General features: G+C 43.0%; 1 protein-coding gene across 1 annotated transcript in view; it reads right to left on the bottom strand.

Annotated features, from left to right (window-relative positions):
• Positions 1-27,781, bottom strand: part of LOC117507665 (contactin-4-like) — a 641,244-nt gene that overhangs the window by 463,770 nt on the left and 149,693 nt on the right. The window contains 1 exon segment of the mRNA XM_034167486.1: positions 15,773-15,905. Coding sequence (XP_034023377.1) covers positions 15,773-15,905 — 133 coding nt within the window.

Genomic DNA, 27,781 nt, shown 5'->3' with positions numbered 1-27,781 from the left:
GCCCACACAACAGGACCCCCCCCTCAACGGGCGCCTCCTGGCGCCCGACCAGGCTTGTCCGGGTGTCGGTGGTGGAAATCGACCAGGAGGGCCGGGTCCAGGATGAAGCTCCTCTTCACCCAGGAGCGTTCTTCGGGTCCGTAACCCTCCCAGTCCACCAAGTACTGAAAACCCCGACCCTTCCGACGGACGTCCAGGAGCCGACGAACAGTCCATGCCGGCTCCCCGTCGATGATCCGGGCAGGAGGTGGGTCGGGTCCGGGGGTGCAGAGCGGTGAGGTGTGGTATGGCTTGAGTTTAGAAACATGAAAAACCGGATGGATCCGCAGTGAAGCCGGGAGTGTTAACTTCACTGCGGCCGGACTGAGGATCTTGGCGATGGGGAACGGCCCGATGAAGCGGTCCTTGAGTTTGTGGGATGTCACCTGGAGCGGGATATCCTTGGTGGATAGCCACACCTCCTGCCCTGGTTGGTATGTAGGGGCCGGGGAACGCCGGCAATCTGCATGGGCCTTGGCCCTCGTCCGGGCCTGCAACAGGGCAGAGCGGGCGGTCCGCCACACCCGGCGGCACCTCCGCAGGTGGGCCTGGACCGAGGGTACCCCGACCTCTCCCTCCACCAGTGGGAATAACGGGGGCTGGTAGCCCAGACACGCTTCAAAGGGGGAGAGGCCGGTGGCAGAGGATACTTGGCTGTTGTGAGTGTACTCGATCCAGGCCAGATGGTTACTCCAGGCCGCCGGGTGAGTGGAGGTGACACAACGAAGAGCCTGTTCAAGGTCCTGGTTCGCCCGCTCTGCCTGGCCGTTCGTCTGTGGGTGATACCCGGACGAGAGACGCACGGTGGCCCCCAGCTCCTTGCAGAAACTCCTCCACACCTGTGAAGAGAACTGGGGACCACGATCCGAGACGATGTCCGACGGTATCCCATGCAGACGCACGACGTGGTGGACCAGGAGGTCTGCCGTCTCCTGGGCCGTCGGGAGCTTCGGGAGGGCCACGAAGTGGGCCGCCTTGGAGAACCGGTCCACTATCGTCAGTATGGCGGTGTTGCCCTGGGACGGCGGGAAGCCCGTGACGAAGTCCAGGCCAATGTGGGACCAGGGGCGATGAGGCACAGGCAGGGGTTGGAGTAGGCCCCTGGTCTTGCGATGGTCCGCCTTGCCCCTGGCACAGGTGGTGCAGGCCTGGACGTAGTCCCGGACGTCGGCTTCCAGTGACGCCCACCAGAAGCGTTGCTGGACTACTGCCACGGTCCTACGCACTCCAGGATGACAGGAGAGCTTGGATCCGTGGCAGAAGTCCAAGACGGCAGCCCTAGCCTCTGGTGGGACGTAGAGTCTGTTCTTCGGACCGTCTCCCGGGTCCGGGTTCTTTGCCTGGGCCTCCCGGACGATCTCCTCCACGTCCCAGGTGAGGGTGGCCACGACAGTGGACTCGGGAAGGATGGTGTCGATGGGGTCCGACAACTCGGCCTTGGCCTCCTCTTCGTGCACCCGGGACAATGCATCGGATCGTTGATTCTTGGTCCCGGGGCGGTAGGTGATCCGGAAGTCAAAGCGCGCGAAGAACAGGGACCAGCGGGCTTGCCTGGGGTTCAGCCGCTTGGCGGTCCGGATGTACTCCAGGTTCCGGTGGTCCGTAAAAACCGTGAAAGGCCCCGTAGCTCCCTCCAACAGGTGTCTCCACTCTTCTAGAGCCTCCTTCACCGCGAGGAGTTCTTGATTGCCCACGTCATAATTCCGTTCAGCGGGGGTCAACCTGCGGGAATAGTAGGCACAAGGATGGAGAACCTTATCGGACTCCCCGCTCTGGGACAGCACGGCTCCTATTCCTGAGTCTGAGGCGTCCACCTCCACTACAAACTGGCGAGTAGGATCAGGCTGCACCAGAACTGGAGCAGATGAAAATCGGCGTTTCAACTCACTAAACGCGGCTTCGCACCGGTCCGACCAGGTGAATGGGACTTTAGTGGAGGTCAGGGCGGTCAGGGGGCTAGCAACCTGACTGTAACCCTTAATGAACCTCCTGTAGAAGTTTGCGAAGCCGAGGAACTGTTGCAGCTTCCTACGGCTCTTTGGTTGGGGCCAATCCCTCACCGCCGCAACCTTGGCCGGATCCGGGGCGACGGAGTTGGAGGAGATGATAAACCCCAAGAAGGACAGAGAAGTGCGGTGAAACTCACACTTCTCGCCCTTCACAAACAGCCGGTTTTCTAACAACCGCTGTAGGACCTGACGTACATGTCGGACATGGGTCTCAGGATCCGGGGAAAAGATGAGTATATCATCCAGATATACGAAGACAAACCGGTGCAGGAAGTCCCGCAAGACGTCATTAACCAAGGCTTGGAACGTCGCGGGGGCATTAGTGAGGCCGAACGGCATGACCAGGTACTCAAAATGACCTAACGGGGTGTTAAATGTCGTCTTCCATTCGTCTCCCTTCCGGATTCGAACTAGGTGGTACGCATTCCTAAGATCGAGTTTGGTGAATATTTTGGCTCCATGCAGGGGTGTGAACACCGAATCCAAGAGGGGCAATGGGTATCGATTGCGAACCGTGATCTCGTTCAATCCCCTGTAATCGATGCATGGACGAAGTCCGCCGTCTTTCTTGTCCACAAAAAAGAAACCAGCACCCATCGGGGAGGTGGAGTTCCGGATCAACCCGGCGGCCAAGGAGTCCCGGATGTAGGTCTCCATTGATTCGCGTTCCGGACGTGAGAGGTTGTACAGTCTACTGGACGGGTACTCAACGTCCGGAATCAAATCAATGGCGCAATCGTACGGTCGGTGCGGTGGAAGGGTGAGCGCCAGATCTTTGCTGAAGACGTCAGCCAGATCATGGTACTCCCCTGGCACCGCCGTCAGATTGGGAGGGGTCTTAACCTCCTCCTTAGCCGTGATTCCGGGGGGAACCGAGGATCCTAAACACTCCCGGTGGCAGGTTTCGCTCCACTGCACCACGACCCCAGACAGCCAATCGATCCGGGGATTGTGCTTCACCATCCAAGGAAAACCCAAAATCACTCGGGAGGTAGAAGGTGTCACGTAAAACACTATCTCCTCCCGGTGATTCCCAGACACAACCAGGGTCACAGGCTGGGTCCGGTGTGTGATTAGCGGGAGTAGAGTGCCATCTAGTGCCCGTACCTTCAAGGGCGAAGGCAGAGCCACTAGAGGGAGCCCCACTTCCTTTGCCCATCTGCTATCCAACAGATTCCCTTCGGACCCCGTGTCCACCAGTGCTGGGGCGTGAAGGGTTAAATCCCCACTCAGGATTAACACTGGGATTCGTGCTGATTTGCGGGGTCTTCCCGTGCACATGTTATGGCCCACCCTTAGCCCAGTTTCTAAGGACGGGCGTTGGTGTTTGACCGTTTGGGGCAGTCCTTTAACATGTGTTCACATGAGCCACAGTAAAAACATTCCCCGCGGGCCAGTCTCCTTTGTCTGATATCTGATCTCACTTTAGCCCTGCTCGTGTCCATAGCTTCGTCAGCAGGGGGAGCTGTTGCCACACGGAGCCCACTGGCAATGGAGCGTGGGGACGACGTCACCCTTTCAGACCCGGAAGAGAGAGGGACGGCTTGTGCCCGGCCACGCCCCCCGGCCTGCTCCCGACGGTGTTCATTCAAGCGGTTGTCTAAGCGTATAACCAGAGTGACAAGCCCGTCGAAAGTCTGCGGTTCGTCCTTAGCCAGTAAATGCTCCTTCAGTACTGGAGACAGTCCGCTTATGAAGGCAGCGCGGAGCGCAACGTCATTCCAACCCGACCTCGCAGCCGCGATGCGGAAGTCGACAGCGTAATCAGCTGCGCTCCGACGCCCCTGTCTCAGTGACAGCAGCACGGTCGAGGCGGTCTCGCCTCTGTTGGGATGATCAAACACCTGTTTGAATTCCCGTATAAACCCAGCGTATGACGTCAGAAGCCATGACTGCTGTTCCCAGAGCGCTGTAGCCCAAGCGCGTGCCTCACCTCGAAGCAGATTAATTACATAAGCCACCCGGGTGGCGTCTGCTGCGTACATGACTGGACGCTGTGCAAAAACGAGCGAACACTGCATCAAGAAGTCTGCGCACGTTTCCACACAGCCTCCGTACGGTTCAGGAGGACTTATGTAAGCTTCAGGGGACGGTGGGGGGGGTAGTTGAACGGCCAGTGGAACATCTACATTAGGCCCCGGGCCAGCAGGAGGAGACACTGCAGCGACGCTCGACTCGCGTGCTTCCACTCTGGCGGTGAGAGCCTCCATCCTCTGATTGAGGATTGCATTTTGCTCAGTTACCAGCTGTAACTGAGCAGTGAAAGCGGTAAGGATTTGCTGCAGATCACTTACCACGCCTCCTGCTGACGCCTGCGCTCCTTGTTCTCCCATTGGCTGTTCAAGCTGTGGTTGACGCCCCTCGGGATCCATGACGAATGGCCGAGAAATCCTGTTGGGAAGGTGTCGTAACACGGACCCACAACAGGGGGCGCAAATGAACGGACAATGGATAAGAGAAGGAGTAACAATTTAATGTTGCACAAGAACACAACGTAATATAAACAAGAGTGCTGCCAATCATACACAAGAGGACTGCGGGCAGGCTTGAAGATAGGAGACCTCGGATGAACGAAGAGCCGGGGCCCACACCGCTTCTACCACCAACGGCCTGAAGAACACCGAAGCCGCCAAGCCCTGAGTCCCCAGGTGGTCTCTGTCCTCCGTTGTCGGCCCTGGTACTGCTGGCAGACAGAAACAGAAGGTGGTGAGTGTGAATCCTCACACCCAGCAACCTAGATTAATGATTCCTCTTGGAGGGAGAACCTCCATCTCCAATCATACACACGTGCAGCTCCTGTTTACCACTTATCGGTTTTGGGGTGTGAGGCGAAGTCGTCGCAGTCACACCAAACGCCAAAAATCCCAGATAAGGAATACCAACAGGAAAAAACAGCTGCAAAACAGATCAGATTATTATTCGCAATAATCACAGCAGAGAAGTTTACCTCTAACCGTAGGAGATTTCTCGGCGAGGAGGTGGAGTCGCCGTCCGGCCTTTATGGTGATGATGATGATGAGATGAATGAGTGACAGCTGGTGTTGAGGATGATTGACGGCTGTCACTCCCAGTGGTTCTGGCGCCCTCTTGTGCTTGAAGCCCGCACTCCAAGCAGGGCGCCATCTGGTGGTGGTGAGCCAGCAGTACCTCCTCTTCAGCGGCCCACACAACATATATGACATAAAAGAAGTGGCAAATGGTATTAATGATTATTTTTCAAATGTAGGATCAAGTCTGGTGGGAAATAAACCAATAGTAGAAGATACATTACATACACTTGTAAATACAGTCAACAGTATTTTCCTGGACAATGTGGAAAAAGATGAAATAAGAAATATTGTAAAAAACTGTGTAAGCAAAAGATCAACTGACCATGAAGATTTAGACATGATGACTGTAAAAAGTATAATAGAAACTGTTATTGAACCATTTACTTATATTTGCAATCTGTCTCTGTCAACAGGGATTTTTCCAGATGAAATGAAAATTGCCAAGGTAGTCCCATTATATAAAAATGGAGACAAACATAAATTCTCTAATTACAGGCCAGTATCATTGCTTCCACAGTTTTCTAAAATTATGGAAAAAGTTTTTGTGATAAGGTTGGATAAATTCACTGAGAAACATCATATTTTAAATAATGCTCAGTATGGATTCAGAACAAAACATCCGACAGCTATGGCAATTATGGAATTAATAGAGAAAATAACAACAATAGAAAATAAGGATTATTTTGTAAGTATTTTTATTGACTTGAAAAAAGCTTTTGATGTTATTGACCACTCAAGATTGCTTCACAAGTTACAACAATATGGAATAAGAGGTATTGCACATCAGTGGGTAAAAAGCTACTTAGAAAACAGAAAACAGTTTGTTCAGATAAATAATATCAAATCAGAATTGTGTAATATTGCTTATGGAGTACCACAAGGATCAGTACTTGGACCCAAACTGTTTATTTTGTATATCAATGATTTTGTGAATGTATCTAATGTGCTTGGTAGCATTTTATTTGCTGATGATACAACGCTGTTTTACTCTGGATCAGATATACAGGAAGTAGCACAAGTGATAAAAACAGAATTGGAAAAGGTTAAGCATTGGTTTGATATAAACAGACTGTCACTAAATATTAATAAGACAAATTTCATATTGTTTAATGACAGAGCAAAAAAAAATAACGTGTCATTACAAATAGATGGAATGGATATACAAAGGGTAAAAGAAATGAAATTTTTAGGAGTCATAATTGATGAAGATCTTACATGGAAGTCACACATAAATTACATAAAAGGAAAAATAGCGAAAGCCATTGCTGTTTTGCATAAAGTAAAATATTCATTAAATAGTTATGGTTTATTAACATTGTACAATTCATTGATTTTCCCATATTTAACTTATTGTGTAGAAATCTGGGGATCAACATATACAACTTATATACAACCTTTGTTTATTCTGCAGAAAAGGGCTTTAAGGGTGAATAGCAACAGTGGTTTTAGAGATCCATCTAATCCATTGTTCATTAAGTACAGGGTACTTAAATTTCGTGATTTGGTCAATTTGAAAATATTACAAACAATGTACCAAGCTAATAAAAATGCTTTACCAACAAACATTCAAAATATGTTTGAGAAAAGAGTAAGTAGTTATAAACTGAAAGGAATAGAAGTCTTTAGAAAACCAAGATACAGAACCAGAGTAAAAGAACGGAGTATTGCAGTAAATGGTGTAAAATTATGGAACAATCTCAACAAAGAAATTAAAGAATTAAGGTCGCTTAAATTATTTAAAAAACATATTAAACTAGATGTATTAAGTAAGTATGAAACTATAAAATAAGTTAGTGGGCTGTAAGGAAGTAAAATGTTTTAAGTTTAAAAATGTAACCTGTCAGAGATGTAATCTATTTAATAATGGTCATAATTATGAAATAAGTCAGTGGTATGTGACAAGTTAAAGAAATACAATCTGTTAAATAATGTTGAAAAATGACGCTGGATATTGAAAGATTGTATTGTAAAAAGGGGCAGAAAATATAAGACTTGTTCTCTCTGCTCCTTTTCATTCTGGTAATGGAGATGCTTTATTTCTGCTTTTCTGTTTTTTTTTGTTGTTTTTTTTTCTTTTAAATAAATGAAATAAATAAATAAATGAAATGAAATGAAATGAAATGAATGAAATGAAATGAAATGTGCCGCAAAAGTGCTATGTCCAGCTCTCTTGCCATTTCTGTGGTAGTCACATGATGTCCCGGATCAACACAGCGTTCAGTTTAGAAATGATCTGGTCGATCCAGCCTGTCAATGGCCGCTCGGTGCACCGCGCACCCTCCGCCACTGTGGGCCGTCTTTAAAAAGGTTTTAACAGTCCATAATCCGCGTGACGCAGACAGAATCTTCACCGATATCCAACTGAATCTGTCGAATGGTTTCCAACTGCCTGTCTCTAACAGTTTCTGAAAAAAATTTCATGGAACAAAGCGGCAGTCTCTCAGCAAGTTCTCAGACAAAAGAAATCTGAAGGGAGGGGTGGACCAGTGCTCACTCAAAGCCTGCCCACAGGCGAATGATGCAACCGACAGGCGTGGAAAAACTCACGCATACGCACAAAGGTTCAAGCTTGGCTGATGTAATCACACGTGATTCAAATCCATATAGTTTTTGAAAAAAAAATAAAAAGGTACGATACTTTTTGGACAGACCTCATATGTAAGACCATACAGTGTTGTACCATGTGCTTTTCATGCTTCCACTTAATAGCCGGCTGTGGGTATGACCAGACAGACTCAAATTTCCAGCCCTGTATATGTGTTGGCCATCTCTGTTTATTTAACCCCTTTCTACAGCACACTCAGCACAGCACAGCCACAGCACACTCAGCAAAACAACAACATGCTTAGGCTGAGGCTGTGGGTATGACCAGGCAGATTCAAATTTCCAGCTCTGTATATGTGTTGGCCATCTCTGTTTATTTAATCACTTTTTTCAGCTACTTTATGTTCTCAACTGTTAAGCACCTGACTGTCCTGTACAACCCAGTTTGGCTTCCTGTCTGAATGCATTCATTTTATGTTTGTAAAATTGCAATGTAAAAACAGTGAAATACACCACGACCTCAGTTTTGATTCATTGATATTTACATTTACTGTTACCTACCTTTTGTGTGGGATTTTGTTATAAATTTGATTGCAAAACAAAGTTTAATGAAGGACTTCAAATGTGTTTGACTTTTAACCAAGTATTTCCACTTGGTTTGGGGAGTCCACCTCTTATAGTTCTGCTGGACAAACTTTAGCCCATTAACTATTATATTTATAAGACATCAGCATTACAAAAACAAATGGGCAATTGTTTTGATTAAAATGATTGGCATTTGGCTTATGTCTAGAACAGGTTAACCCGGGCAGTGCTGGGCACCCCAGCTCGTCATCTATATATTAAAAGCCAAGTATATATAAGTAGTCTTGCTTGCCTCTACTGGTGGTTGGCTCTCACTGCGGTATTGTATCACTTCCTGTTCCGGAGCACAGCGGTGTTTTTCTGTATCTGTTAGCTGTTTAATCTGCGCAGTTAGATTGATCTAGTTATCTAGATTACGATTTGTTTCCCAGTGTAATCTTAACGTGCCTTAACTAAAGCACTCCTTCTGCTGAATCACCTCTAAATTATTTACACATTATTCACTTTGCGTGTTTTTAGGAATCCGCTAGCTTAGCGTAGCTACTAGCTCTTAGCCGATTTAGCATGGCGGCTTCTCCTGTCTCTCCCGCACTTTTCTGCGCTGGGTGTGAAATGTTTAGTTATTCCTCGGCCTCCTTTAGCAGTAATGGTACTTGTAATAAGTGTAGCTTATTCGTAGCTTTGGAGGCCAGGCTGGGCGAATTGGAGACTCGGCTCTGCACCGTGGAAAATTCTACAGCTAGCCAGGCCCCTGTAGTCGGTGCGGACCAAGGTAGCTTAGCCGCCGTTAGTTACCCCCTGGCAGATCCCGAGCAGCCGGGAAAGCAGGCTGACTGGGTGACTGTGAGGAGGAAGCGTAGCCCTAAACAGAAGCCCTGTGTACATCGCCAACCCGTTCACATCTCTAACCGTTTTTCCCCACTCGACGACACACCCGCCGAGGATCAAACTCTGGTTATTGGCGACTCTGTTTTGCGAAATGTGAAGTTAGCGACACCAGCAACCATAGTCAATTGTCTTCCGGGGGCCAGAGCAGGCGACATTGAAGGAAATTTGAAACTGCTGGCTAAGGCTAAGCGTAAATTTGGTAAGATTGTAATTCACGTCGGCAGCAATGACACCCGGTTACGCCAATCGGAGGTCACTAAAATTAACATTAAATCGGTGTGTAACTTTGCAAAAACAATGTCAGACTCTGTAGTTTTCTCTGGGCCCCTCCCCAATCAGACCGGGAGTGACATGTTTAGCCGCATGTTCTCCTTGAATTGATGGCTGTCTGAGTGGTGTCCAAAAAATGAGGTGGGCTTCATAGATAATTGGCAAAGCTTCTGGGGAAAACCTGGTCTTGTTAGGAGAGACGGCATCCATCCCACTTTGGATGGAGCAGCTCTCATTTCTAGAAATCTGGCCAATTTTCTTAAATCCTCCAAACCGTGACTATCCAGGGTTGGGACCAGGAAGCAGAGTTGTAGTCTTACACACCTCTCTGCAGCTTCTCTCTCCCTGCCATCCCCTCATTACCCCATCCCCGTAGAGACGGTGCCTGCTCCCAGACTACCAATAACCAGCAAAAATCTATTTAAGCATAAAAATTCAAAAAGAAAAAAATAATATAGCACCTTCAACTGCACCACAGACTAAAACAGTTAAATGTGGTCTATTAAACATTAGGTCTCTCTCTTCTAAGTCCCTGTTGGTAAATGATATAATAATTGATCAACATATTGATTTATTCTGCCTTACAGAAACCTGGTTACAGCAGGATGAATATGTTAGTTTAAATGAGTCAACACCCCCGAGTCACACTAACTGTCAGAATGCTCGTAGCACGGGCCGGGGCGGAGGATTAGCAGCAATCTTCCATTCCAGCTTATTAATTAATCAAAAACCCAGACAGAGCTTTAATTCATTTGAAAGCTTGACTCTTAGTCTTGTCCATCCAAATTGGAAGTCCCAAAAACCAGTTTTATTTGTTATTATCTATCGTCCACCTGGTCATTACTGTGAGTTTCTCTGTGAATTTTCAGACCTTTTGTCTGACTTAGTGCTTAGCTCAGATAAGATAATTATAGTGGGCAATTTTAACATCCACACAGATGCTGAGAATGACAGCCTCAACACTGCATTTAATCTATTATTAGACTCTATTGGCTTTGCTCAAAAAGTAAATGAGTCCACCCACCACTTTAATCATATCTTAGATCTTGTTCTGACTTATGGTATGGAAATAGAAGACTTAACAGTATTCCCTGAAAACTCCCTTCTGTCTGATCATTTCTTAATAACATTTACATTTACTCTGATGGACTACCCAGCAGTGGGGAATAAGTTTCATTACACTAGAAGTCTTTCAGAAAGCGCTGTAACTAGGTTTAAGGATATGATTCCTTCTTTATGTTCTCTAATGCCATATACCAACACAGTGCAGAGTAGCTACCTAAACTCTGTAAGTGAGATAGAGTATCTCGTCAATAGTTTTACATCCTCATTGAAGACAACTTTGGATGCTGTAGCTCCTCTAAAAAAGAGAGCTTTAAATCAGAAGTGCCTGACTCCGTGGTATAACTCACAAACTCGTAGCTTAAAGCAGATAACCCGTAAGTTGGAGAGGAAATGGCGTCTCACTAATTTAGAAGATCTTCACTTAGCCTGGAAAAAGAGTCTGTTGCTCTATAAAAAAGCCCTCCGTAAAGCTAGGACATCTTTCTACTCATCACTAATTGAAGAAAATAAGAACAACCCCAGGTTTCTTTTCAGCACTGTAGCCAGGCTGACAAAGAGTCAGAGCTCTATTGAGCTGAGTATTCCATTAACTTTAACTAGTAATGACTTCATGACTTTCTTTGCTAACAAAATTTTAACTATTAGAAAAAAAATTACTCATAACCATCCCAAAGACGTATCGTTATCTTTGGCTGCTTTCAGTGATGCCGGTATTTGGTTAGACTCTTTCTCTCCGATTGTTCTGTCTGAGTTATTTTCATTAGTTACTTCATCCAAACCATCAACATGTTTATTAGACCCCATTCCTACCAGGCTGCTCAAGGAAGCCCTACCATTATTTAATGCTTCGATCTTAAATATGATCAATCTATCTTTGTTAGTTGGCTATGTACCACAGGCTTTTAAGGTGGCAGTAATTAAACCATTACTTAAAAAGCCATCACTTGACCCAGCTATCTTAGCTAATTATAGGCCAATCTCCAACCTTCCTTTTCTCTCAAAAATTCTTGAAAGGGTAGTTGTAAAACAGCTAACTGATCATCTGCAGAGGAATGGTCTATTTGAAGAGTTTCAGTCAGGTTTTAGAATTCATCATAGTACAGAAACAGCATTAGTGAAGGTTACAAATGATCTTCTTATGGCCTCGGACAGTGGACTCATCTCTGTGCTTGTTCTGTTAGACCTCAGTGCTGCTTTTGATACTGTTGACCATAAAATTTTATTACAGAGATTAGAGCATGCCATAGGTATTAAAGGCACTGCGCTGCGGTGGTTTGAATCATATTTGTCTAATAGATTACAATTTGTTCATGTAAATGGGGAATCTTCTTCACAGACTAAAGTTAATTATGGAGTTCCACAAGGTTCTGTGCTAGGACCAATTTTATTCACTTTATACATGCTTCCCTTAGGCAGTATTATTAGACGGTATTGCTTAAATTTTCATTGTTACGCAGATGATACCCAGCTTTATCTATCCATGAAGCCAGAGGACACACACCAATTAGCTAAACTGCAGGATTGTCTTACAGACATAAAGACATGGATGACCTCTAATTTCCTGCTTTTAAACTCAGATAAAACTGAAGTTATTGTACTTGGCCCCACAAATCTTAGAAACATGGTGTCTAACCAGATCCTTACTGTGGATGGCATTACCCTGACCTCTAGTAATACTGTGAGAAATCTTGGAGTCATTTTTGATCAGGATATGTCATTCAAAGCGCATATTAAACAAATATGTAGGACTGCTTTTTTGCATTTACGCAATATCTCTAAAATCAGAAAGGTCTTGTCTCAGAGTGATGCTGAAAAACTAATTCATGCATTTATTTCCTCTAGGCTGGACTATTGTAATTCATTATTATCAGGTTGTCCTAAAAGTTCCCTAAAAAGCCTTCAGTTAATTCAAAATGCTGCAGCTAGAGTACTGACGGGGACTAGAAGGAGAGAGCATATCTCACCCATATTGGCCTCTCTTCATTGGCTTCCTGTTAATTCTAGAATATAATTTAAAATTCTTCTTCTTACTTATAAGGTTTTGAATAATCAGGTCCCATCTTATCTTAGGGACCTCATAGTACCATATCACCCCAATAGAGCGCTTCGCTCTCAGACTGCAGGCTTACTTGTAGTTCCTAGGGTTTGTAAGAGTAGAATGGGAGGCAGAGCCTTCAGCTTTCAGGCTCCTCTCCTGTGGAACCAGCTCCCAATTCAGATCAGGGAGACAGACACCCTTCTACTTTTAAGATTAGGCTTAAAACTTTCCTTTTTGCTAAAGCTTATAGTTAGGGCTGGATCAGGTGACCCTGAACCATCCCTTAGTTATGCTGCTATAGACGTAGACTGCTGGGGGGTTCCCATGATGCACTGTTTCTTTCTCTTTTTGCTCTGTATGCACCACTCTGCATTTAATCATTAGTGATCGATCTCTGCTCCTCCCCCTGTCTTTTTCCTGGTTCTCTCCCTCAGCCCCAACCAGTCCCAGCAGAAGACTGCCCCTCCCTGAGCCTGGTTCTGCTGGAGGTTTCTTCCTGTTAAAAGGGAGTTTTTCCTTCCCACTGTAGCCAAGTGCTTGCTCACAGGGGGTCGTTTTGACCGTTGGGGTTTTACATAATTATTGTATGGCCTTGCCTTACAATATAAAGCGCCTTGGGGCAACTGTTTGTTGTGATTTGGCGCTATATAAAAAAATTGATTGATTGATTGATTGATAGTCGAGAGAATTTTCATAGCTGCTTTCACATAATAATAATATAATAGACCGCGTCTATCCTGTGTGTGCACAAACCTGTTGTCATTTCAGCCATGCCAGTGGCGCTCAGCATCCGTGACAGTGCTGAACAGCATCCACATGTAAATCCTTGTACCTGCAAAGTCCGCGGCAGTGCAGGTCGACTTTTGTATGTGTGCTGGCCGCCACATCAGTGGCTCTGATATGGTATGTGTGAGGACTGCTCAAGATTTGAGGCCATATTATTGCTGCCATTCCAGGCAGCATTCAGCAGACAGTCCACGCCATGCGCGCATGTATTGGCAGGACCATTTCAGAATCCACATGAAGAGGTTGTTGTCTGTTCACCTGTTTTGGCATGATACTTTGTCTCCACCAGTCCCAGCCCAGTGAGATATTAGCCAGCTCCTGCCATTTGCTCTGTCCATTATCACTGCTTCTAATGTTCTTCATGGTTGCAATTGAATTTCTGTGTAATCTTGACAAAGGTCAGCTAAATTGAATCATAATATATAAAGCAAATAAAGAATGAAACAGAGTATAAGCATCACCTACAGCAAGGATGGAATGAGGAGAACAAAAGAACAAACATGCCCAGGAGATGATATGAGGTCACAGTGTTTTTTTTCTGGGTCAGACGGATGGTACCAGGTGTTCTGCAAACTTTATCAAATGCATCCTGATTTAAGTAAGTCATTAGTTGCTGGATGGTGTGCTCTGACTTCAGTTTACAGGCCAGCTAGTTTGCCTTTTTGGAAATAACCATCAAACAATGTCATTTTTAGTTTAGAACCTTTACTTTCCCCCACTACACATATTCCATTTTATAAAAAAATGTGGGCTGTACATTGATGCTTTTTATGTGTCTGCCTCCAATTTGGTATTTACATGGCACTGAATCCCATCAAAAACCAGAGAACTCAGTCTACAAAAGTTGAACAAAATTGTCTTTATAGTCACAGAGGAGTTTGAAGCCAGGACATCCTGGAACCTGCTGCATTGCTATGCAGTAGACAAACACAGAGGTGAGTTATGTTCTGGTGGGAACATGAATTTGTTTGTACACAGTGACTTCCAAAAGTACTGGGCCCCTTGTTTTTTCACAAATTTGAATTGTTTATGTCATTCCAAATACAAAATGTAAATCAGGCATCTCAATATAAAAATGTGTAAAATTATTTTCCTTAAACTCAAACTCAAAGCAAATCTCTAACACTTCATTGATATAAATAAAGTAAGTCCTTTCGGCTGCTCCCTTGTTTTTGCACTCGGGGTCGCCACAGCAAATCCAAGGTGGATCTGCACGTTGAATTGGCACAAGTTTTACACCGGATGCCCTTCCTGACGCAACTCCACGTTACATGGAGAAATGTGGCAGGGGTGGGATTTGAACCCAGAGCCTTCTGAACTGAAACCAAGCGCATTAACCACTTGGTCACCACCCCTGCTACTTGATTGATATAAATTAATTAGAAATATAAAAGCCATGTTGATGGGCTGTATAAGTAATATAAGTTCACAAAGGTAATATAAGTGTGTAAGGTCATATAGGTTTTGCATTCTGTATCCCCAGTTATACACTTTCATGATGAAGTGGTACAGAGAAGGGTTTTATTAAAAAGACATGAAAGTTCAGCTACAATTGGCCTGAAGGTACATCTGAGAAGCCTAGATTTGATGTGTTGGTGAAAGATGTATTTCAGGGCTCTTCAGCTCATTCCAGACAGTGCTGAGAAGGTGCAGGTTTTCTTTGCAACCACACACTCCACCAAGTGATTTCACTGATTAACATCACTTTGAGCAGGTGGAATCAGTTAATCAGTGAAATCACCTGGTGGAGTGTGTGGTTGCAAAGAAAACCTGCACCCTCTCAGCCCTGTCTGGAATGAGTTGAAGAACCCTGGACTACATCTTTCACTAACACATCAAATGTGGTTCTACTTTTGAAATAAGTCTGAAATCGAGTTTATGATTTTCCAGATCATTTTATCCTTCATGGTGTGATGTTAGACATTAGCAAATGATGATTAAATCCACTGACAACACAAGCTGAAGACATGAGGAGGTTATTTCACCAGAATTCCACTTACCTTGCCAGGACCTTTGGCTTTGCAATATTTCTGCTGCAGAATTATACATGGAAGGGGATAATAAATGGAGCTGTCAATCATGAGGTTACACAAAGTGAAAAGCCCTCAATGGTTTCAGACATCCCATGGTGCACTACTTTGTCCCTTTGAAATGTTCTAAACAGTTCATTAATACTTGTAATATATTTAAAAGTTATAGGCACCTCAGAAGTACTTCAGTCACTGGATTAGATGTCAGACGTGTAAAGACCTCCCTTATCTTGATTTTGAAACCCTTCCAGTGACAGCAAAACTCAACCAGGTGAAACCCACATATTTGGAATCCAAATGCAGACAGAAGCAATGAGTCTGACTTCACTATCGTGAATCACTGGCAGATGTTTTTGCGTTGATACTTGTTATCTACATTCAAGGCTGGAGATATACAAAGAGGGAATGTTCAAGACTGGAGACACTGAACAGCGATAAGGTGTCTCAAACTAAGAGGACAACACTGACCTGTATGTGGGAGGTGGACTTCCCTGGGCCTCACAGCTGAAAACTACCTCTCTGTTGCGCTCCAGAGAGTCCACAGGATACACAATGCTGCCAGGCTGCTTGGTGAAGACAGGACTCTGCAGGACACTGCTCTCTGTGGCACAAGAAAAGAAAGACAACACGACATGCTGTTAAACACCAGCCTGATTCTAAAACAGCCAATTAGTCAGCGGCGCACACAGGTTAATGCTGGATAAAACCATGAGCAGACAAAACATGTCAGTGTGAACTTCCTGTCATGGCACAGCCACATGGCAAAGACTGATTTCATTCAGCAGCTATTTAGGTGGTAACTGGATATACAGCCTTGGTGGAAAAGTGCCATTTGTCAACGTGCTTTGATTTATTTTCTAAGAGATGTTTGCATTTTATGTACACACACATTTAATTTGACATTTCCATGTGAACAGGGCACGTTGCTCAAATGACACAACAGTCTCAATTACTCCATTAAAACAGCCAGTGAGGAATGATGCTCTGTGTGCGTGGATCTGCACCATATCTTTTTTCCTGCAGTCAAAGAAATGCAACAGGCCCAGACACACTCATTTCTTCAGGGTCTTTTATCTTGACGTTCAGGTCTAGGGGTAGCAACTGTGATGTTTGCATGAAAACTATAATCTAAGCACAGGATTTATCTATATTATAAGCGTGTGTATGGCTTTGATCATGCAAAAACCAGGAAGAGCTGACATTTGTTGTTTGGTATGCTTATGCATTTTGGGTCAAGGATGAACGCTGCAAATAAGGAAAGATGACATCTGAAGTGCAGCTGCACCTACGTAATTTCGGTGCATCAGTAGCAAAATGAGGCGATTACCGCCTCGTTTTTGCTTAAAACTGAGTTTAGAATGATTTAACAGGTTTTACTTTGTCATTTGAAGGTTAATAATCCCTTTGATCGCTTTGGGTGAACAGAGTCATTCTCAGACGTGTTGCTGTGGTCCCAAATGACGCATGCGCAGTGAAGGCAGGGCGGACCAATCTTTAGAGGAGGACCATTCGGTCTGTGATACCGGAATTGCCTTGCCTTACAATATAAAGCGCCTTGGGGCAACTGTTTGTTGTGATTTGGCGCTATATAAATAAAACTGATTGATTGATTGAATGCAGGTAAAATTTTTTGGAGAGGATTTGGGGTAATTCGACCTCTAGTGTGATGGGGGTATAACCCAGTGCTGGGTTGAAAAGGTCAATTCGCTGATTTTTAATCAATGGTATTTTAATTCATATATATATATATATATATATATATATATATATATATATATATATATATGTACACACACACACACACACACACACACACACACACACACACACACACACACACACACACACACACACAGCATCCCTGAAAAAAATTATGCTGCAGTTGGACCATTGTGCTCTGTCCGAGGGTGTGAAAATGATCATTTCTCTCCACTAATTGTGGACCTGCTGATTCTGGTTTAGAAGAAGCAGGTCCACAACTTATTCATCAGCCTCGGGGGTGGTTATGGTTAGGGTGGGGGGGGAGAAGTAGGATTAGGTTATGGTTAAGGTTAGGGTTGGGAGTAGGAGTATGGTTAGTAATAGTGAGTTAAAAAAAAAAAGAAGCCCTGTCACAAAACGTTGACTAATTTTGTCACGGAAGCATGAAAAAAAAAAAACTGCGAGACTGGGCTGGATATTTCACACATATTAATTTGTTTATTCCATTTCAAATACATTTTTTTAAATTATCTTCCTTAGCTCAAACTGAAAGCAAAGGAAAGGAGCTTTTCCAGGCATGTGAGAGGCAAATAAAGAAAAATGCTTAAAAATGTGGGGGGTCTGAAGCTAAAAGGTTTTTTTCCATGCTAATGCTCCCCTGAAGCACTTACTCAAAATAAAGTCTGAAGGACCTAAATGACATGGTGAGATGCTGAAGGGCTTCGCTCCTTCATGTCTGCGACATACAGTGGGGGAAATAAGTATTTGATCCACTGTCAATTTTGCAGCTTTTTCCAACAACAAAGAATGGAGAGGTCTGTATTTTTGATTGTAGGTACAATTCAACTGTGAGAGGCAGAATCTAAAAAAAATAAAATAATAATAATAAATAATCCAGAAAATCACGTTGTATGATTTTTAAATAATTAATTTGCATTTTATTGCATGAAACAAGTATTTGATCCTATAGAAAAACAGACCTTAACAATTAGTATAGAAACATTTGTCTGCCATTACAGAGGTCAGACATTTCCTGTAGTTCCTGACCAAGTTTGCACACTGCATCAGGGATTTTGGTCCACTCCTCCATACAGATCTTCTCCAGATCTTTCAGGTTTGGAGTTTCAGCTCCCTCCAAAGATTTTCTATTGAGTTCAGGTCTGGAGACTGGCCAGGCCACTCCAGGACCTTGAAATGCTTCTTATGGAGCCCCTCCTTAGTTGCCCTGGCTGTGTTTCAGGTCATTGTCATGCTGGAAGACTCACCACAACCCATCTTCAATGCTCTTACTGAGGGAAGGAGGCTGTTTACCAAAATCTCACAAGAGATGACCCCATCCATCCTCTCTTCAATACAGTGCAGTCGTCCTGTCCCCTTTGCAGAAGAGCACCCCCAGAGTATGATGTTTCCATTCCCATGCTTCACAGTTGGGATGGTGTTCTTGAGGTTGTTCTCATCCTCTAAACACGGCAAGTTGATTCCAAAAAAGCTCTATTCTTATCTCATCTGACCACATGACCTTCTGCCATGCCTCCTCTGGATCATCCAGATGGTCACTGGTGATCTTCAAATGGGCCTGGACATTTGCTGGCTTGAGCAGGGGGACCGTGCTGCCCTGCAGGATTTTAAACCATGACAGCATCATGTGTTACTAATGTAATCTTTGTGACTGTGGTCCCAGCTCTCTTCAGGTCATTGACCAGGTCCTCCTGTGTAGTTCTGAGCTTTCTCAGAATCATCCTTACCCCACGAAGTGAGATCTTGTATTGGAGCCCCAGGCCGAGGAAGATTGACAGTCATCTTGTGTTTCTTTCACTTTCTAATAAATAATCATAAGTTTTTGTATTCTCACCAAGCTGCTTGCCTGTTGTCCTGTAGCCCATCCCAGCCTTGTGCAGGTCTACAGTTTTGTCCTTGATGTCCCTCGACAGCTCTTTGGTCTTGGCCACGGTGGACAGGTTGGCGTGTGATTGATTGAGTGTGTGAACAGGTGTCTTTTATACAGGTAACAAGTTCAAACAGGTGCAATTAATACAGATAAATAGTGCAAAATAAGAGGGCTTCTTAAAGAAAAATTAACAGGTCTGTGTGAGCCAGAATTCTTGGTCTTTGGTAGGGGATCAAATACTTATTTCATGCAATAAAATACCAATTCATTATTTAAAAATCATATAATAAGATTTTCTGGATTTTTTTTTTTTTTTAGATTCTGTCTCTCACAGTTGAAGTGTACCTATGATAAAAAATTACAGACCTCTCCATTCTTTGTAGGTGGGAAAACCTGCATAAATTGACAGTGGATCAAATACTTATTTCCCCCATTGTATGCATATTATGTTGCATAACTAGAGAATTAGGTAACAACTCAAAACAGTTTTAATAACACTAACCCAAATCAATATCGGATCGAATCGAAATTGAATCAAATTGAACTGACTTGAATCAAAATAATCACTTCTGAATCTTAAGAATTGGAATCGAATCCATTCTTGAAATTTGAGTCGACACCCAGCTCTATAACCCAGCACTCAACAGATCTGGTATGGAAAGCCTTTTTTTTTTATCTGAAAATTTGAAAATGCATCAATGCTGGATGTACTTCTTCCTCTTTTACCAAAACACACAATGTACTTGTTTGTGCCCCCCACTAATGTTCAATTGGTCCAGTCCTCACCTGTGTTCATTGTTTTGAAGTTTGGATTTGAAAGTTTGACAGTGAGTAACTGTGTAGAAGGGTTGCTAAAATCACTTTTCTCACCTTGTTTCTCATAGTGGTTGTGCTGCAGCATTATCACTACTCAGGCATCTTTAAAGAAATCGACTGATGTGATTCAGAAAACACATTAGATTACCTGTTGTGTGGTTCTCTCTGAAGATTTTCCAAGCATATTCATATTCAACACCATTGCAGCTGGTCTGCTCTGTGTCAGGATCTGGTTAGTACTTGGATGGGAGACCTCTTTGGAACACCAGCGGCTGTGTGTGTTTCTCCAGGTAACACTGGAGTTGCGTCAGGAAGGGCATACGGCATAAGACTTGTGCCAAATTCCAATGCAGATCTGGCTGTATCCGCTGTGGCGACCCTGAGCTAAAATGGGAGCAGCCAAAAGGACAACAGCAACATTCATATTCAACACCATTCACTGTTTCACAGTTGTGAATATTGCTCCGTCTCGTGGTCTGTTACTCATGCGAGAGGTCAGTTTTAGCAGCGTTCCGGTAAAGATCACAGTGTAAACAAACCTCGTGAAATATGGACAACAAGACAACACCAAGTCACAGCAGAAGTCCATCACAGGTGCTATACATCCTCTAGATAACCCTCTCAACTTGGGAGAATGTGTCATCATCATAATCGTCCATAAACTCACTGGATTGATGCTATCCTCATCCCTGCCACTGTTTACATGCGCTGTGAGTTGCCGTAATTCTGCTGGCGCCGCAGTGCATTCTGGGAAGCGCAGGGGGCCGCCAGGGGGATTATGGGAAACGTTAAAGTACCGAATGTGATCATCCAAGCACACTGGAGACATTGTGGATCTCCCTTGACCTGGGTATGCTGTGGGATCTCCTGTGAGAAGCTGTTGTATGTACCTGGAGAGAGGGCATCTAGGCTGTCACACAAAAACTATGCCACTTTGCTCTGGATAAGTGAAGAAAAAGGATGGCTGGAGAAATGAAAAGTATTACATGTATGGTGCTGTACTGCAATGATTCTGTCTGCCTCCATATTTATTTGTCCAACTTCTCCTGAAGCCTGACACCCAAATAACTTGATTCATTGCAAATTAAGCACTGTAATTACATTGTCAAAACAGCGAGGGCTGATAGTTAAAAAAGGTTTTCTGAACTGTTTCCTACATGCACACCGGTGCATAAGATATTACTTTGTCTCACTAATGGTAACAAACCTTTGAGGCTGTACAGATGACAAACTCTGCAAATGAAAAAAAAGGCATTAAAATACTCACTCACTAGGCACCAGAGCTACAAGTTCGGAAGTATGTACAGTTCATCCGCAAAGTATTTATTCGGTTTTGTTTTGTTTTTTGTTTTGTTTTTTAATCTATTTGTATTTCTTTTTTCATGTTGTCATTATATGGTGTTATGAATAGAATTTTGATGGAAAAAATATTTTAATCCATTTTAGAATAAGGCTGTAACATAACAAAATGTAGAAAAAGTGAAGCACTGTGAGTACTTTTCAGATGCACTGTACTCCAGAGCGGACATGACACATTAAATATATAATACAAAATACCTGGATACAAATGTGTCCCTTTATGTATTCCCTCACTTCCTGATGTCTCACTCCTCAATGCAATCCAACAACAAACACAATCAAAAGTCCATCGACGGCAGTGTACTGTGGTATAACAAGAAAAAAAAAAGCATGTTTCTTGATATATGTAGATGTATTTGCAGATACAGTGCATCCAGAAAGTATTTACAGTGATGCACATTTTCCATTTTTTTACATTACAGCCTTATTCCAAAATGGAGTAAAATATTTTTTTCCTCATAATTCTACACACAATACCCCATAATGACAATATGAATATTTTTTTTGGAAAATTTATTAAAAACAAAGCAACAGCCAAAAAAAACAAAACAAAAAACAAAACAAAACAAAAAACAAAACATAAAAAACCCCAAAACTAAGAAATCACATGTACATAACTTGTCATAGCCTTTGTAATGAAGCTTAAAACTGAGCTCAGGCACATCCTGTTTCCACTGATCATACTTGAAATGTTTCTTCTGCTTAGCTGGATTCCATCTGGGGTAAATTCCTGGGGGATGTTTATCAGTAGCAGGAACTGGGAGACTAGTCAGGATTGAGGGAAAGATGAATGCAGCGATGTACAGAGACATCCTGGATGAAAACCTGGTCCAGAGCGCTCTTGAGCTCAGACTGGGGTGGCAGTTCATCTTGCAGCAGGACAATGACCCTAAACACACAGCCGATATATCAAAGGAGTGGCTATTTAAAGATGTCAGTCATGACTACCGGGACTCTTGCCTGTTGCTTCAGGACAGGTCTGTGAATGTCCTTGAGTGGCCCAGCCAGAACCCAGACCTAAATCCAACTGAACATTTCTGGAGAGATCTGAAAATGTCTGTGCACCAACGCTCCCATCCAACCTGATAGAGCTTAAGAGGTTCTGCAAACAGGCATGGACAAAACTGGTCAAACATAGGTGTGCCATGCTTGTGGCATCATATTCAAGAAGACTTGCGGCTGTAATTGCTGCTAAAGGTGCATCAACAAAGTATTGAGCAAAGGGTGTAAAAAATGTGTTTTCTTAGGCGTTTTTTATAAATTTGCAAAGAAAAAAAAAGATAAAATTAATATACCCCATTTCAGAATAAGGCTTTGGGAAACAAACAAGCATATGCTTTACTAAAACAAGATTGTTGTTTTTTCACCTGTTTCTGGTGTTATTTTTGGGAATACCATTTTTTAAATCGACCTAAGATTTATAAAACTTGAACTTGCACTAAACTTTCTGATGAAATTGTGATTTTTCATTTTATTTATTTATTTATTTTGAAAAGCAGTAGTTGTGATTGTTATAGCTGAGCTTTATGTTCATGGACTTGAAGGTCCTTCCATTCTGTACTGTTACTGCAGTAACAGTACAGAATGCATGTTGTGCTACTGTATTTGAATATTCAAATGTGAGTGTTTTCAACTGTTGCTGCAGCCATGTCATTCTGTGCACACCTGATCCTGTTAGATCTCAGAAGAGAAGCACTCTGAGCTGTGAGTATGTTTTTCCATTTTCTGTTGAAGTTGCATCAGAAATGGCATTCTGGTGTAACAAGTGTGACAGCGGATGTGTACAGGATTCACTGTGTTGATCTTGATTGACCGCACACAGCCAAAAGTAAAAGTACGAAACGAGTGTTTAACTTGTGGTGTTGTTCTGACTTGCAATTCAAAATGGAGTCCAGGTAGTGCAACAAATAAGAGAATATTTAGAGTGGAATCCTGCAAATGGTGATACAAGCACTAAATTTGGCACAAAAACACAATTGGCCACTTGGATTTTCAATAGACGGTTAAATAGGAGTCAACTGAAGAATTACACATGGGTCAACATTAAAAGATGATCCAATCATATTGAAAACTCCAAAAAGTTATAGTTTGGACTATCTATGACTGAATGTTATGGAGTTATGGGGGTAAAAACAGCAAGAATTGTGACAAATGTCAGTTTCAGTTTGCACAGGGGTCAAAAGTTAAAGTTGCTCCAATTTTAGTAAAAAGTGATGCAAATTATTGGTTAAGTTAATCAAGCTTTAAAAAGGAATAGTTTGCACCATGTGTCATGCTAAGTTATCATGTTACGGAGTAACATACAGTAGTGTTCAGAATAATAGTAGTGCTATGTGACTAAAACGATTAATCCAGGTTCTGAGTATATTTATTATTGTTACATGGGAAACAGGGTACCAGTAGATTCAGTAGATTCTCACAAATCCAACAAGACCAAGCATTCATGATATGCACACTCTTAAAGCTATGAAATTGGGCTATTAGTAAAAAAAAAGTAGAAAAGGGGGTGTTCACAATAATAGTAGCATCTGCTGTTGACGCTACAATCTCAAACCTATTATGTTCAAACTGCTTTTTTAGCAATCCTGTGAATCACTAAACTAGTATTTAGTTGTATAACCATAGATTTCTTCACATCTGCAAGGCATTAATTTTGTTGGTTTGGAACCAAGATTTTGCTCATTTACTAGTGTGCTTGGGGTCATTGTCTTGTTGAAACACCCATTTTAAGGGCATGTCTTCTTCAGCATGAGGCAACATGACCTCTTCAAGTGTTTTGACATATCCAAACTGATCCATGATACCTGGTATGCGATATATAGGCCCAACACCATAGTAGGAGAAACATGCCCATATCATGATGCTTGCACCATCATGCTTCACTGTCTTCACTGTGAACTGTGGCTTGAATTCAGAGTTTGGGGGTCGTCTCACAAACTGTCTGCAGCCCTTGGACCCAAAAAGAACAATTTTACTCTCATCAGTCCACAAAATATTCCTCCATTTCTCTTTAGGCCAGTTGATGTGTTCTTTGGCAAATTGTAACCTCTTCTGCACATCTCTTTTATTTAACAGAGGGACTTTGCGGGGGATTCTTGCAAATAAATTAGCTTCACACAGGCGTCTTCATTGACACTGAGGACAGCTATAAAGAAGATGAAGAGTGGAAAGACAGGTGAACTGGAGGGCATACCATTGAAGGCATGAAGATGTTTACCAGTAATAGCAGTGCACTTTTTAATCCAGACTGTTTCATAAAGCCTTTAAAAATAACTAGATACCTGAAGAGTGGAGAGGACGTGCACTGGTGCCGGTTTTTATTAATAACGCTGATGTACACAGCTGCAGCAATGTCAGAGGTATTCTGCCATATAAACTTATGAAAATGAGTTGTTGAAGTGAGACGGAGAAGAGAAAATTTGCAAGCAGCAATATGGTTTCACACAAAGAAAGAAGACAACAGATGCAAAAAACATTGGGTCCAAGACAGTTATGGGTCGAAGACAGTTTGTGAGATGACCCCCAAACTCTGAATTCACCCACTGATCAGCTCCAGGATGATCAAAGACAGTCTGGAGTTACCTGTAAGTGCTGTGACAGTTAGAAGACACCAATACATTCATCAGCCACAATATCATGACCACTGACAGGTCATAACATTGAATATTCCACTATAATGGAACTTGTGAATGGGTTTTTGTCCTCAAGGTGCCATGCCTGTCCCTGGTCCAGGTGTTAATCCGTATTTGGCCTCTTTATTTAGTTCATCTTCATCTGCCCCAGCTTTGTTTTATTAACTTATTTTCTTTTTGTGGTCAGTTCCTGTTCTTGTTTTGCTTTGTTACTTTGTTTTTTGTTACTTGTCATGCTTCCGCCATTGTCAGTTCCATTCTGGTTTTCTCCAGCCTGATGTGTTCATGTTATGGATCATTTATTTATCATTTGTTTATTTTTGACTGTTCTCATTTGTGTTATTATTATTAACATTAAATATAGGTTTTGCTTCCTGCTGATCATTTAGTCTTTGCTTGCTTGTTTTGTTATCTGTTTATCATTTATAGTATTCGTCAGTTAGTCAGTTCCTGTCCTTGGGTTTATTTTTCTCATTATCCTCTGATTAATTCTTCTGCTCTGTGTATAGACCTCAATTTCATTCCACGTCCTGCACCTGCCATTTTGTCTTCATCCCTCACTCATCTCTGTTCATCGTTCTGTTTTCCTCACACCCCTCTGATTATGTTCTCTCTGCACCCTCTATGTGTCCCTGTCTCTCTCTGTGACTCTGTCTGCTTTGTGTTTCCTTTCACTCACACTCTGTGCACCTGTTCTTCACTCCACCTTGTGTTGTCCTCCCTCACTGTCTTGCACAATGTAGTATCTTTGTTCACTAGCCACGCCCCCTTTCCTGATTGTTCCTCACGTGCACCTCGACACCACCTGCCCCTCATTTCACACTAATTAGTCCACATGCATTTAAACCCCACAGTCCTTCACGTCCCTGCCAGATTGTTGTCTTGTACACTTTCCAGCACCTTTCACAGTCCCAATTTTGTTTTGCCGTGTTCCAAATTCTGCTCTGTTGTCTTTGACCATGTCTCCTGCCTCTTGTCAGATGTTGGTGTTTGCTCGTGCATCAGAACCCTGCTTGTTTATGACTGTGTCCCAGCCTGACCATGCTTGTACCTCTGTCGTGCTGACTGATTACATGTGTACCAAACCGGATGCTGGAATAAAGACCATGATTTCCTCCACACCAAAGTCTAGTCTGGGAGTCTGTATTGCATGTCCAGCTGCTCCTGCTGACAGGCTCCCGCCCATCCTGACACAAGGTTGATGTGTTGGAAGCTGGAAAAATTGGTGACTTTGACCAGGATGAAATTGTGATGATGGGGCCACAGCATCTCCAAAACTGTAGCTCTTGTGGAATATTCCACGTCTGTAGTTGTCAGTACCTAACAAAAGTGGTTCAAGGAAGAAAATCCAGGGAATTGGCAATAGGGTTATGTGGAATCAAGGCTAATAGATGAATATGGGGAACAAAGGCTGGCATACTTTCAGAAGTCCATGACTTGTACTGGTCTGGGCTGTTTTGGTGGGACAAGAGGGACCTTCACAATATAAGGCAGGTGGTCATAATGTTATGGCTGATCTGTGTATTTTATTTCTACCATTCTCTTCTCCATCATATCAGCTACCTCTCTCCATTTGTCAGTCATTCTGCCAATGTCCATGCATTTTGAAGGACCCCTCACACCCTGGTCCTCATATGTTTGCACTGCTGCCCTCTGGCAAATGTTTTAGGTCCATCAAATCATGCACAAATAGATTCAAAAACAGTTTCTACCCCACTGCAATACAGTCACTGAACATTTCCAATCATTTTCACACATGGTCCATCTAGATCTGAGAGAATGAGCCCTTCTGAGGGTCGGACTGCATGTACTTTATGCACTAATGCACTTTTTCCAGTCTACCCAATCTGGTATTCTAATTGAGTATGGAGAATGTTATGTGTATGTATGTGGGGTTTCTGGGGATAGGGGAGGGCAGTGAGGGGAGATGTACGTGCAGGTTTTTCTTTGCATTGTCTTATATTATTTTAGTACTTATTATTATTATTATTATTAATTTTAGAGCACCAAGAGGATTGCTGTCCAATTTCATTGTATTTTGTGCAATGACATTAAAGAATTCCTACTCCTTTTTGAAACATGCATAATTTATAAATGTACTTTTGGGAAAAAAATGCTGATTTTAACATGTTTAAAATAAAGAAAGAAAGAAAGAAAGAAAGAAAGAAGAAAGAAGAATTCATTCATTCAATATTCAAAGGAAATCTGATTTGTGATCTCCATGTTTGGTTTGACAAGATTTATGTTCATCCTGACAAAATAGCATTCACTTGTCCAGACTTGGAACTGGCAATTAGAAGGCATGGGCTTGTACAACCCATGTTGGTGAGCAGTGATGCCGGTAATGCGTTACTTAGTAACGTGTTACTCTAATCTGACCACTTTTTTTAGTAACGAGTAATCTAACTCGTTAATCTTTCCAAATCAGTAATCAGATTAAAGTTACTTCTCCATGTCACTGTGCGTTACTATTATTTTTGCATTGTGGGTCGATAGCAGCATTAAACTTGGTCCGTGGGCAGGAGGTCAGGGCTCGACTGAACTGCCCACTTTAAACGGGCTGTGAGCTTTTCATCTGCGTTTTTTTGCAGCAGCTACGACTCGTCCTCACCTCTTAAAGCACGGTGACAACAGCACACCTGCACTGAGCTTTACAAAGTCATTTTTATGCTTTTTTTTCTCCTTTATTTAGAATTCTGAGCTGAGCCGCTCCGTATCTGCTGCTAAAAACAGCTGATCCTCCGCGATGCGTCAACAACTAACACTATTTTCCACTCAAATGCACCTAAACTCTCTTTCTGAGGACCACATGAAGTGAAAACACAATAAAACTTTCTTACCTGTAAATCTGGTCATGTTTTCTGCATAAATAAATGTTATCCATTCTTTGTGCTCAAACGCCAAAGCAGGGGCAATCCAGATAGAATGGGGGCGTGGGGCAGGGATGTGCCCCCCCACAACACCCCTAGATTAAAGGTCCAGTTTTGAAGTCGTTTTTTACTACAACTACTAATACTACTTAAAATAATAATAATTTCGACAAGTAAAATGTTTAGAGAGAATTTAAATGTTAGAATAAAT

This window comes from Thalassophryne amazonica, chromosome 3, assembly GCF_902500255.1.
Source record: "Thalassophryne amazonica chromosome 3, fThaAma1.1, whole genome shotgun sequence".
Lineage (NCBI taxonomy): Eukaryota > Metazoa > Chordata > Actinopteri > Batrachoidiformes > Batrachoididae > Thalassophryne > Thalassophryne amazonica.
Note: the sequence above shows the minus strand (reverse complement) of the source record. Positions and strands in the feature narration are given on the sequence as shown.